The sequence below is a fragment of the Microtus oregoni genome, unplaced genomic scaffold, assembly GCF_018167655.1.
Source record: "Microtus oregoni isolate MIOR12 unplaced genomic scaffold, Mior012 000013F_ref0000133, whole genome shotgun sequence".
Taxonomy (NCBI): Eukaryota; Metazoa; Chordata; class Mammalia; order Rodentia; family Cricetidae; genus Microtus; species Microtus oregoni.
The window spans coordinates 37,848,398-37,861,925 of record NW_024543072.1 but is presented as its reverse complement, the minus strand read 5'-3'; the positions used below and the strand labels follow the sequence as shown (position 1 = coordinate 37,861,925).

The 13,528-nt window shown below is 37.4% G+C and overlaps 1 protein-coding gene across 1 annotated transcript in view; it reads left to right on the top strand.

Annotated features, from left to right (window-relative positions):
- The window catches only part of Rc3h1 (ring finger and CCCH-type domains 1), an 80,127-nt gene that overhangs the window by 18,773 nt on the left and 47,826 nt on the right, over positions 1-13,528 (top strand). Inside the window, exons 2-5 of the mRNA XM_041662343.1 lie at positions 2,342-2,733; positions 9,740-9,860; positions 11,409-11,648; positions 12,233-12,408. Coding sequence (XP_041518277.1) covers positions 2,503-2,733; positions 9,740-9,860; positions 11,409-11,648; positions 12,233-12,408 — 768 coding nt within the window. The 5' untranslated portion in view covers positions 2,342-2,502. The remainder of the gene's footprint in view (positions 1-2,341; positions 2,734-9,739; positions 9,861-11,408; positions 11,649-12,232; positions 12,409-13,528) is intronic.

Genomic DNA, 13,528 nt, shown 5'->3' with positions numbered 1-13,528 from the left:
AACCTTAAACAATAATAACAACAAAACCCCAACTCATTTCAGTGTCCTGATGTTTCCTTTATGCTTTCCTTTTTTTTTTATTAATTTTTTATTATGTATACAATAGTCTGTCTGCGTGTATGCCTGAAGGCCAGAAGAGGGCACCAGACCTCATTACAGATGGTTCTGAGCCACCATGTGTTTGCTGGGAATTGAACTCAGGACCTTTGGAAGAGGAGGCAATGCTCTTAACCACTAAGCCATCTCTCCAGCCCCCTCCTTTATGCTTTCTTGTAGTAGTGTCAGATCTCATATAAGTCCATAATATGTTTTTATTTGGTTCTTATAACTGATGAGAAAGAGGGTTCTATTTTCATTCTTCATATGGATGTCCAATTTTCTCAGCACCATTTATTGAAAATTATATTTTTAGCACCTTTGTCAAACCAATCATTTGGCTTGAAAATGAAAGTGCATGGGATTCTACTCCTTCAAATGAGCACATACCATAATGAGTTAGAAGGTCTTGCGTTGAGCTCTGCTAATTCTTTTGTGATCACTCTCTTTTTAAATTAAGAAAAAATATTTTTATGTGTATGGGTGTTTTGCCTTCATTTATGATATATGGTGGCGGGGGGGGGGGGGTTGCTGGTGGGGACCAGAAGAGGATGTTGCATTCCCTGGATCTAGAATTACAGCTGGTTGTGAGCCACTATGTGGGTGCAGATTGTCTGGAAGAACAGCAAGTGCTCTCAGTGGTCTCTGCAACCCCATCTCTTTTTTACATGTAGAGTGTGTGCCATGACGCAATGTGGAGGCAAGAGAACAACTTGTATAAATTCTCTCCTTCCACCACATGAGTTCCAGGGATTGAACTCAGGATATCAAATCTTGGTGGCAAGTACCTGTACTCATTGAACCATCTCACTAGCCCTTGTGTCCTCTTTTAACTTTTCTTGTTGTCTGTTATATTTTTTTTGTTTTGTTTTATTGGCCTTTCACTTATTTTATAATCTATCTAGGCTCAGAAAGCTATGGTTATGCCTTTTACTTTACCTAGAATACTAGGAATTATTTTTTACCGTATATTTTAACTTTCATTATTTCATTATTAGTGCACAATATCCCACACATACCTGTCCAAATTTGGTACAGTTCCATTGTATATATGTGCTTTTATCTCCCTGAACTGTATCATCCATTCATAAATGTACAACAATTTGCAACCATCAGTTTAACTTTGATTATTGTTTATATAATGTAGCAGAAGGAGACATAATAGACTTGTGACTTAGCTTACTTGCCACTGAAATCCTTAGCACCAGACTTAGCAAAGAACAAAAGAGCCACAATAAATATGCTTCTTTAAAAAAAAAAAATGGCCAGGTGTCCTTATGCAGTCCTGGCTGGCCTCTGGCTGGCCTCAGACCTAGAGAGATCTACCTACCTCTCCAGTGCTGAGATTAATGATGTTAGCCCCCATGCCAAGCCCACGTGTTTTATTTTACTGGGAAGGAAGATTTCTAGCTATAAATTATTTAGAAAGGGTATCTTTACAATGTATTATTTGGCAATTTTATATACTTACACAATGTATTTCCATCCTATCCATCCCCAATACTTCTTACTTTATCTTAGAACATGCTGCAAACATGTTTTATTGTAGTAGTTGACTCTGTAATACAAGTTCTATTTTATTTTTTTTTTTGTTTTTTGTTTTTGATTTTCGAGACAGGGTTTCTCCGTAGCTTTTTTTTTTTTTTTTTTTTTTTTTGGTTCTTGTCCTGGAACTAGCTCTTCTAGACCAGGCTGGCCTCGAACTCACAGAGATCCGCCTGCCTCTGCCTCCCAAGTGCTGGGATTAAAGGCGTGTGCCACCACCGCCTGGCCTACAAGTTCTATTTTAATATCCACATGATGTCTCATAGTAAGTGTTAATAACACAAACCTGCTAGGTATTATTTATAGCTGAGTTTTATTTAAAGTATTTATAATATGTTATAGAAGTTAAAATGTAGGCAGTTTTACAGTTTACTATTTTTTGTTTATGAGAACAGTTTGAACATATGCAAATAACTGATTTAGAAAATGTATTGAATTTGGATCTGGTTAAATTCAGCGTGTGAATTTTTTTTTTATTTTCAAGTTTGTTTTATATATACTATATATGGAAGATGGAATTGATTATTTACCATAGCTTTGCTTTTATAAAAATGTAAAAAGAGATTATTGTGATATTAAAATAATATGAAGGTGGTAGAGTCAAAATTGGACTTAATGATTTCTTTTCAACAGTTTAATTGAAATTAAAAAAAAATAAGCGTCAGATCATTCTAATTTCTTTCCTTTCTCTGTTTTTCAGGTTATATTTCACACTATGTGCTGACTGTATCTACAGAAGATATTTAAAAAAAAAAAGATAAACTTTTTTCCAAGATTTTGATTCCAGTGGAATCTTTGCTTTAGATTGTGTGTGTGTGTGTGTGTATGTGTGTGTATTAGTGAATTGTAACTCCAGAAGCAATGCCTGTACAAGCTCCACAATGGACGGATTTCCTTTCCTGCCCAATTTGCACTCAGACTTTCGACGAAACAATTCGAAAGCCCATCAGTTTGGGCTGTGGCCATACTGTCTGCAAAATGTGCCTGAATAAACTCCACCGCAAGGCTTGCCCATTTGACCAGACCACTATCAATACAGACATTGAGCTCCTTCCTGTGAACTCAGCATTACTGCAGCTAGTGGGTGCTCAGGTAAGATAGTAACTTAGTACTGATTATTGTCTTTAATTGACTATTTTTAATTATATGTATCTATGTTTGGGTGTGTTTACTTCAATGTAGATACAGATGTTGCATACAGAAATAGTCATAGATATGTACATACATTGATTATTTGTGTATTTCCTTGCTCTATTAGCCAAAATTTTTTTCTTTTCTTAGGTTTTTTGAGACATATTTTTTTTGTGTGTAGGTCTAGAGCCTGTCCTGGAACTCATTCTGTAGACCAGGCTGTCCTCAAATTTTGAGAGATTCACCTACCTCTGCCTCTCAAGTGCTGGGATTAAAGGCATGTGCCATCACTGTCTGGCAGCCAAGATAATCTTAAGGGTACCACAGTTCCAATAGCAATGTACATATTTCATGTTTAGATACTGGTTTCTAAACAACTCTCCAATAAAAGGAACCAGAACTCTTGGGAGAAATGGTCAGTTCTAGGGCTAGGACAGCATGTACTCAAACAGTCCTGGAGTATTTTGTGCAAGTATTCAAACAAAGTGATAGGACCATGTCAAGGGCATATCAGAGCTAGTTGAAAGAGCTCCCAGTGGCAAAAGCTAGAAGGGTTTGAGCAAAATAAATAGTCATGTACTGAACTGTAACAATCAAAGGACTTTATGCAGATAAAATTGAAATAGAAAAATAACACAAAGATAGCTTTGCTTAGGTGTTCATAATTTTAACTTTCTTCTGCCTGTGATTTAATTTCATTTAGGGGATTTAAAGTCATTGTCTCAAACCTGATTTTTATTTTTTCTTCTTTTTTTTAAAGCCTTATTTTCAAAAACTTATTTACTACTTATTTATCTATATGTCTATTTATTTATTCATTTTTGGTTTTTCAAGACAGGTTCCTCTGTGTAGCTTTAGGGCCTGCCCTGGAACTCACTCCTCCCACACTTCAACTGGACTTTTGGAGCTCAACCCAGTGCTCCGCTGTGGGTCTAAGTAACAAGGTGAACCCTAAGAAAAACATACATAGATCCACCTAGAAAGGGGGAGATAGACAAGATCGCCTGACAAAATTGGGAGCATGGGGGTGAGGGGAGTAAGGAGGGCGGAAGAGGAAGATGAGGGAAGAAGGGGAATAGGAAAGAGAACTTGAGGGAATGGGATAGTCGAGGTGGAGGAAGGACAGAGATGAGAACAAGGAAAGAGATATTTTGATTGAGGGAGCCAAAACCTGACACTAGAGAAATCCCCAGAAATCCATAAGGATTACCCCAGTTAAGACCTTTAGCAGTGGGCTGGAGAGATGGCTCAGTGGTTAAGAGCATTGCCTGCTCTTCCAAAGGTCCTGAGTTCAATTCCCGGCAACCATATGGTGGCTCACAACCATCTGTAATGAGGTCTGGTGCCCTCTTCTGGCCTGCAGACATACACACAGACAGAATATTGTATACATAATAAATAAATAAATATTTAAAAAAAAAAAAAAAGACCTTTAGCAGTAGAGCAGAAGGTGCCCAAACTGGCCTTACCCTGGTAGTCAGACTGATGAATAATCTTAAATATCACCATAGAACCTTGATCAGCAACTGATGGAAACAGACAATGGTTTTTTTTTTTTGATTACACTCTTTTTAATTGTGTTTTTGTTCATTGCTGTTTTTTGTATATGAAGATACAGGCAGAATATAGCTAGGCAGAAAAACTAAACTGAAACTGAATGCAGGGAGAAAGAAGGCAGAGACAGGGAGATACCATGTTGCCATCCAAGAAGCAAGAGGTAACAAACCATGACCCTCGTGGTAAAATAAAAAATAGTAGAAATTGATTAATTTAAGATATAAGACTTAATTAATAAGAAGCTTGAGCTAATAGGCCAAAGCATATGTAATTATTTCATAAACAGCTGTAGGAGCCAATGAGTGGGACCAGGTGAGTAAAGAGAAACCAGTCTAGGGAGACCAGCAGAATAGAGAATATTTGTAGCTACAGTCACAAACAAAGGATTGGCTTCCTCCTTCCACCATGTGAGTCCAGGAAATTGAGCTCAGGTCTTCAGGTTCAGTGACAAGCACCTTCATCCTTTGAGCCATCTTGATGCTCCTTCTCAGATTACATCTTTGAACTTTATTACAGTTCTGAAAATATATGTGTAATCTCTGGCTTTTTCAGTTGTTCATTTACGTATAAGTAGCACATGTGTTTATTGCTATGATTAAAGAGTGATTTTGATGAATAACTTAAGCCATATACAAATTTTTTGTTGTTGTTGTTATTTTTTGTTTTTTCGAGACAGGGTTTCTCTGTGGTTTTGGAGCCTGTCCTGGAACTAGCTCTTGTAGACCAGGCTGGTCTCGAACTCACAGAGATCCGCCTGCCTCTGCCTCCCGAATGTTGGGATTAAAGGCGTGCGCCACCACCGCCCGGCATACAAATATTTTTAAATTTATTTTTATTTTATTTGTATTGGTGTTTTGCCTGCATGTATCTCTGTGTGAGAGTGTCATATCTTGGAGATAGAGACAGTTGTTAGCTGCAAGGTGGGTGCTGGGAATGGAACCCTATATGCTCTCCAGCCCCTGTCATATACAAATAGTAATGTTGGAGGAACCTAGCAAATGCTGTCTTAGCCAGGTGAACTAGATTAATGTGAACAGATAAATCATATTGATAGTAGATCTTTGGCATGGTGTGATGAAAGTGGCATTTTTTTCCTCTATGGACCTAATACCAAAAATATCTAACCCCAATCTCTTTATGAGAAAAACAAGATCCTGTCAAAAGTCAGTATATAACATGCATACCAGAGATATAAAACTAAAAATCATCAAAACATAGGCGGTACTGGAAAATAGTCAAAACTTCTGGAATCTTATAAAAAATAATATATTAGGTATCCTGGATGAGATTTTGGAACACAGGAAGGCTGTTAGGCGAAAGTGAGGCATTCTGAGTAAAATCAGGATTTTTAGCTGTAATGATGATGAGTCTTAACTTTGGCATATCAATGTCAGTAATTCTACCAACACAGCATGATAATGAGACAAAGTGTGGTGTGATAAGCATTCTCTGAACTGTCTTTGCCATTTTCCTGTAATATTAAAATGCTTCTATAAAATCTTTTTTTAAACCAGAAAAAAAATGTTTAATCTTACTAATAATTAGGGACATGCAGGTTTAGATAGTTACTTTTTTTTTTCTTTTTACCTCCTTAGCTTGCCACAAACAGTGTCTGACTAGTGGTGGTCATGGACTTAGAAATGCAGACTTTTGTGTGTTGCTAGGGAGAGTGTTTTCTGGGAAGCTCGGGAAAATAAAGCTGTCGTGCATACAGCTCTGTAACTGTAGCAGTTGCACTTCCAGGTATTTAACACATGCTTACAAGGGGGACCGGTAGAGGAATGTCACCATGTCTATAAAAGCAACTGAGAAATAGCCTAAATATCACAGTGATTCACTGTGTAGTCTGTACTACAGAAATACTACACATTTACGGAAGTTTCCTAAATCCCCACAATTATGGTGGAAATCAAAACTAAAATTATTTTTTAAAAAAAAAACAGAATCTTGTATATCTCAAGCTGTCTCAGATTCACTATATATATTCACTATATATATATATGACCTTAAACTCCTGATCCTCTTACCCTTTTCCCTCCTGCATGCTGGAATTACAGGCATATGCCATCATACCTGGCTTATGAGGTGCTAAGGATTGACTCCAGGACTTTTATGCATGTGAGGAAAGCACTACCAGTTGAGCCACATCAGATCAATTTTAAAAGCCATTGACAATTTGGGAGGCAGAGGCAAGTTAATCTCTGTGAGTTTGATTGAAGTCTCATAGTGAGTTCCAGGACAGCCAGAATTATATAGTTGTGACTCTGTCTCAAAAACAAAACAAACAGACCAAATCCAGTGGCAAAGTTTAGCATACCATTAAGTTCTGTAAATCTTCATACACATGATTAGATATTTAAGGATATATTACTATGCATATCAAATACAGGGAATGAGAAGAGTCAAGGGGAACTCACAATATACTTCAAGAAGGCATTTACATAGGCAAAAAAAGACATCCTTTCCACCAAAAAAAGCATTGAATTTTAGAATCTAAATCTCTCTCTCTCTTTTTTTTTTTTTTTTTTTTTATTTTCGAGACAGGGTTTCTCTGTAGCTTTTGGTTCCTGTCCTGGAACTAGCTCTTGTAGACCAGGCTGGCCTCGAACTCACAGAGATCGTCTGCCTCTGCCTCCCGAGTGCTGGGATTAAAGGCGTGTGCCACCACCGCCTGGCTTAGAATCTAAATCTTTTGTACCAAAATATTTTAAATAAGTTTATGCCAGTCCTCGTGTTTTCATCGGAACAAAAGGCATTGTAGTTGAGTAGAAAATTTCCTAAGCCTCAGAGTTATCAGAAAAATCTTTCCAGCTATAAATGTTGTGACTCCAAATACTAAATCTTGAAATAACTTTATATCTGTGTGATACATTTGGCCCTGAAAACACAAGTTTTTCTTAGCAAATTTGAATGACAGTTTGAGGCATAAGCCACTCCTGCACTGCTACCAGTTGGCTGTTCTACTTTTTGTTGAAGCTCCCTCTAGTGACACAAAAGTATATCTACTCCTTAAATTACTAAATTCCTTTCAGGTGAAAGTATCATACACAACACATATCTGAGCTTCTTGAAAAACAAAGGCTTTCAGCAGTTCACCAAATTTTACAGATTAGGGACTATAGAGATAGTTCAGCAGTTAATTGTTCCAGCTCCCGCATCAGGCAGCAACGTGCATACTCAAATGCAGATAGATACATATAAGGAGAAACAAAGTTTAAATCTTTAAAAAATTAACTTGTTCATTTTGGTGTGTGATGCTTACTTGCAAGTTTTTTTATAATAAAGCTTTAATAAATGTTTAAATTATATACAGTTTAATCCCGTTACTTAGCTTTGGTATTGTTTACAATGTCAAGTGTTTTCAGCTTTGGTTTTGCCACCTGTATGTCTCAGCTTAAGCGTTTTGTGTTCTGTTTCATTGCTGATTCTAACCTCTTCATCCTTCATATTATCTGTAAAATCATGTCGGGATGTCAAAGGATTAAATATATAAACATTTAGTGAGTCTTGACGTTTCATATATATGTGTGTATATATATATATATATATATACACACACACACACACACACATACTTTAGTATTATTAATGTTTATTATTATTATTAAAGCAAGGCTGGAGAGATCTGGCTTGATAGTTAAGAGAACTTGCTGCTCTGGCAGAGGACCCAGGTTCAGTTCTAAGTCCCTACGAAAGTCACTCACAACCATTGCAGTTCCTTCGGATCCAATACCTGCATCTGGCCTCTTTGGACACCAGACATGTTCATGGTGTACTTACATTCATACAGATAAAATAAATGAATAAATATATTAATCTAAATCGTGTATATTTTGAACTTTTTTTTTTTTTTTGACTTTTGAGATAGGGTCTATATAGCCTTGGCTGCCCCGGAATTTGCTATATAGACTATGCTAGCCTTGAACTCAAAGATCTGCCTTCCTCTGCCTTCTGAGTGTTTTGGGATTAAAGCCGTGCACCACCACACTGACTGAAAGAGATTTTTAAATACTTTTGCCACAAGGTATCTGAAATGATGATAATCATCTTTTTCTTTTTTTTTCTTCTTCCTCCTCCTCCTTTTTTTAATGGTTTTTCAAAACAAGGTTTCTCTGTATAGTCTTGGCAGTCCTGAAACTCAATCTGTATGTAAACCAGGCTGATATGGGAATCATATTTTACTTCATAAACATTTATGCTCAACACTAAGACATTTAATTGATTTAAAAATCAAACATTGAGGCACTACTTTGTACCCAATGCAATGGCTCTTTAAGAAAGCTAAATAGGATATATTGAGACACATTTGTAGTCTAAGCACTTGAGAGGCTAAAACTCAAGGCCAACCTGGGTTGTTTAAACCCCACCTTAAAAACAAAGAGAAAAAAGTGGGTGATAAGTATATAGTAACTATATTAAAAGGTTTGTAGGCAGATTGGAGACCACAGAAATACAATGAGATATAATTAAATAATGAAATAATAATTAAAAATGAGTGAAGTATTGAGGACTGAGGATATAGCTTAACTGGTAAAGCACTTTCCTTGCAAGCATGGAATCTTGAATTTACTTCCAAGAATCCAGATGGAAGAAGTGGGTATAAAGGCTAGAGAGATGGCCGAGGGGTTAAATCACTGACTAGTCTTTTAGAGGATCCAGGTTTGATTCCCAGCACCCATATGGCAGCTTACAATCCAACTAATGTAATATGTGTGGTACATGGACATATTTGCAGGCAAAACGCCAATACACATTAAATAAATAAACATTAAAAAAAGAAGCAAGTATGGTAGCACATACTTATAATCTCAAGGCTGGAAATTTATTTGGAAGTCAGCCTAGCCTACTTGAAAAGTTGTAGGCCAGTGAGAAACCCTGTCTCTAGGTATATGAGAAACAACCACTGAGGTTTTCCTCTTTTCTCTGTATATATCCATCAAAAGAACAAAATCAACCAGGTTGATTAAAAACATGATATGGTTATATGTGGTGGTACACACCTTTAATCCCAGTACTTCAAAGGCAGACTACCAGCATGGTCTACATAACAAATTCAAGATCAACCAGGGCTGCAATTGAGACCCTCTCTCGGGGTGGGGATGAGAGTAGGGGCAAAAGGGTTTCCTTTGTGAGTGAGGAAAATTTTCAGTTGGTGGTACTAGCTGTTAATACTACAAATCATTGAATTGTGTATGTTAAGCCTATTAATTATATAGTATTTGAATTCTCTTTCAGTAAGGCTGCTATAGAAAAATAATAGATGGTATATGTACAAGAAAATTTTTGAAAGCAATTTACAAATTTAGTAGTTATATTGTTGCCAGCATTGGGACTATCAACAGGTAAATTGTACTCAATAAAACATTTAATAAATTAATGAAATATTCAAAACTTTTCTTTTGGCCTCCAGATCCCTGAGCAACAGCCCATTACTTTGTGTAGTGGGGTTGAAGATACAAAGCATTATGAGGAAGCCAAGAAATGTGTAGAAGAATTAGCCTTGTACCTGAAACCACTCAGCAGTGCTAGAGGTAAATGCAATTATAAAACTCATGCTAAACAAACAATAGTTTGTTTTTTGAGACAGGGTTTCAATGTATAGCCCTGGTTGGCCTAGAACATTCTATGTAGATCAGGCTGGCCACATTGAGGGAGATCGACCTGCCTCTATTTCTCAAGTGTTGGGATTAAAGTTGCGTCCCACCACACTTGGCCAAATATCTGTTAAGGATACTTCTATTACCATAAAAATTGCATGCTATAAATGAATACTAATGTATTAAAACTTTGTCTCTCTCTCCTCCCTTTCTCATTCACTCTTCTCTTCATCTTGCACTCTTTTCCCTACTTAGTTTTCAGTGTTAGACAAGCATTCTACCACTGAGCTATCTCTCTCTACTGCCAGCCTTAGTAAATGCTAATGAATTCATTTATTCATTGTAAACCAAACCCACTTTGTCACGATATTTCATTTGTATTTTAATAAATAAAGCCTGCCTGAAGATCAGAGAGTAAAACAGCCCATTGGTCAGCCTTACAGACCAGGCAGTGGTGACCTACACCTTTAATCTACTACTGTGGTAGTAGTGCACTCCTTTAATCCCAGCCCTAGAGAGAATTATAAGACTGGAAGTGACAGCTGTCAGACACAGTCTCATTCTGAGATTCCTGGAGGCAAGGATCGTCATTTCAGACTGAGGTAGAGATAAGAGCCAGTGGCTGGCTGTTATGCTTTTCTGACCTTCAGGTTGAACCCCAATATCTGTTTCTGGATTTTTTGCTCTACTACTTCATGCTAAATAATAATATAAATCACAGCAAATAAAGTAGTACTAAATCCAGAGTTTAAGTAATGTTGGAAATATGAATGGCTGTAGAAATGACTGCATATAATAGTGGTTTAGAAGGGCTTTGCATCAGTTGACAGCCCCTTCTTTTTTTCCCTTGGAGACAAGGTCTAGCCCAGATTGGCTTTAAAGTTGCTTTGTAGCCAAGGATGACTTTGAACTACTTCTGATCCTCCTGTTTATACCTCCCAGTGCTGAGATAATAAATGAATAATAAATAGTATTTTGGCCGGGCGGTGGTGGCGCACGCCTTTAATCCCAGCACTTGGGAGGCAGAGGCAGGCGGATCTCTGAGTTCGAGACCAGCCTGATCTACAAGAGCTAGTTCCAGGACAGGCTCCAAAACCACAGAGAAACCCTGTCTCAAAAAACCAAAAAAAAAAAAAAAATAGTATTTTGAATGTCATACTTTCATTTGTTTTACTTTTAAATGATAGTCTTGTATAGTTATTCATTTATTTATTTATTTATTTTTTCAAGACAGGGTTTCTCTGTGTAGGTAGCTCTGTCTATTCTGGCCTCAAACTTATAGAGATCAGCCTGCCTCTGTCTCTCAAGTGCTGGAATTAAAGATTTGGGACACCAAACTGTTAACTTATTGTTTACTTTAAATACTCTAAGAGGATCAAGAACTAGTCACATGTCTACAAATCAGCCACTCTAGAGGAAGTGCTCTTGGATCACAAAATTGCCCAGTAAACCTAGAAATAGCTTCTTTGTTCTTGTCTGCAGGAGTGGGTCTGAATAGCACTACTCAGAGTGTTCTGAGTCGCCCAATGCAAAGGAAGCTTGTGACTCTAGTCCACTGCCAGCTAGTGGAAGAAGAAGGAAGGATCCGTGCTATGAGGGCTGCTCGATCTTTAGGTGAACGCACAGTTACAGAGCTCATTCTCCAGCACCAAAATCCTCAGCAGCTCTCCTCTAATCTCTGGGCAGCAGTCAGAGCTAGGGGCTGCCAGTTCCTTGGACCAGGTATATAATTAAAGTTTGGTTGTTACTGTTGTTGCTGTTGACTGCCCAGTCCCCACCCTTACAAGGTATTCTAAAAGTATGGGATAAAACAAACCCCTTAAGTAATGTACAAATTCCTCATCTTTTGTTAAATTCTCTTATCAAGTACTATCCCAGTGATAATCCAGATTTGATGTTAATTTTTCAGAGAATTCACTGATTTTTCTCTTGATAACAGAAGCTTATATATTTTGAAATGTTTTTTTCTTTATCAATGATCTATCTACTTAATAAAATATATAAGACAGATTTGCCCACAAGCATGGCTTTAAAATGTAATTTTAAATACATTGTATTGCTTGGGGTTTGTTTTGTTTTGTTTTTGTTTGAGACAAGGTTTGCTGTATAGCCCTGACTGTCCTAGAATTCAGTCTGTAGATTTGGCTTACCAGGAGCCCAGAGAGTGCTGGGATGGAAGATGTGCACCACTATGCCAGCTCATTGTATTGTTTGTTAATTGCATGGTATTACGTTGCTCTTCAGATAATGGATTTATGTCATCTTTGTTCATGATACACTTTGATTTGTACTATTTTTTTTTTTAGCAATGCAGGAGGAGGCACTGAAGCTTGTCTTGCTGGCCTTGGAAGATGGTTCTGCTTTGTCACGGAAAGTGTTGGTTCTCTTTGTGGTACAAAGACTGGAACCACGTTTTCCTCAAGCCTCTAAAACCAGCATTGGACATGTTGTTCAGCTCCTTTACAGAGCCTCCTGCTTCAAGGTATGGATCTAACTAAACTCGAGTTCAGGCTGGAACATTGCTTTCTCTCCAGACTTTAAATGTCGACCTTGTACTTTAATACAATTTTCTGTGCTTTCCTAAAACTAATCAACATATTTTTTCTTTTTTAAAGAAAGCAGATTGTATTATATTCCAGTTAAGTTCTATTGTATTGTTGTGTTTCATTTGTTTGGTTTTGTTTTTGGTTTGTCTGCACTGGTGGAGATTGAATCCAGAGCCTTCCATATGTTAGTCAAGTACTCTATTGCTGAAATATAGCCTCAAATTCTTGGACTTAAATGAAGAGACTAATCACCTGTTATTTCCCACTGTCTTAGGATTTCTACTTTGTTAGGGTTTCTATTGCAGTGAGAAAACACCATGACCAGACTTAGGAAGGAAAAAGTTTATTTTTCATATACTTCCACACTATAGTCCATCATTGAAGGAATTCAAGACAGAAATTAAGCAGAGTCTGTGAAGGAGTGCTGCTTACTCAGCCTGCTACCTTGTAGCACCCAAGACCACAACCAGCCCAGGGGTGACATTGCTCACAGTGAGTTGGGCCTGCTCACAGCAATCATTGATGAAAAGAATACACCACAGACTTGCCTACACACCAGTCTAGTGGGAGCATTTTTTTTTTTCAGTTGAAGTTCTATCTCCCAAACAACTGTTTAGTTGACATAAAACTGGCCAGCACACCCACCAAGACTGTAAGTTTGTTCCTACCCAGGCTGGGGTAGCACACGCCTTTAATCTCAGCACTCAGGAGGGAGAGGCAGGGTGATCTCTGTGAATTCAAGGCCATCCTGGTTTCAGGGCTGTGGAATGAAATCCTGTCTCAAAAACAAAAACAAAAGTGGGGGAGGGGCTGTTCCTTAAGTAATTGTGCTTGTACAGTTCCAGACATCCTTACCATTTGGCTTTAGTATAAAAGATAATGCTGGACATATTTTCTTGTATTCCAGGTTGAATCTTCTCTGTCTCAAACATTGATAGCCATCATGTGTCTCTTATTGTTCATCCTGTTTTATTTTCCTATCTTTTTAAAAGTTTTCTTTCTTCTGATATAACGTACAACTAATACTTTATTAGCTTGCTAACTATAAGAAAATTC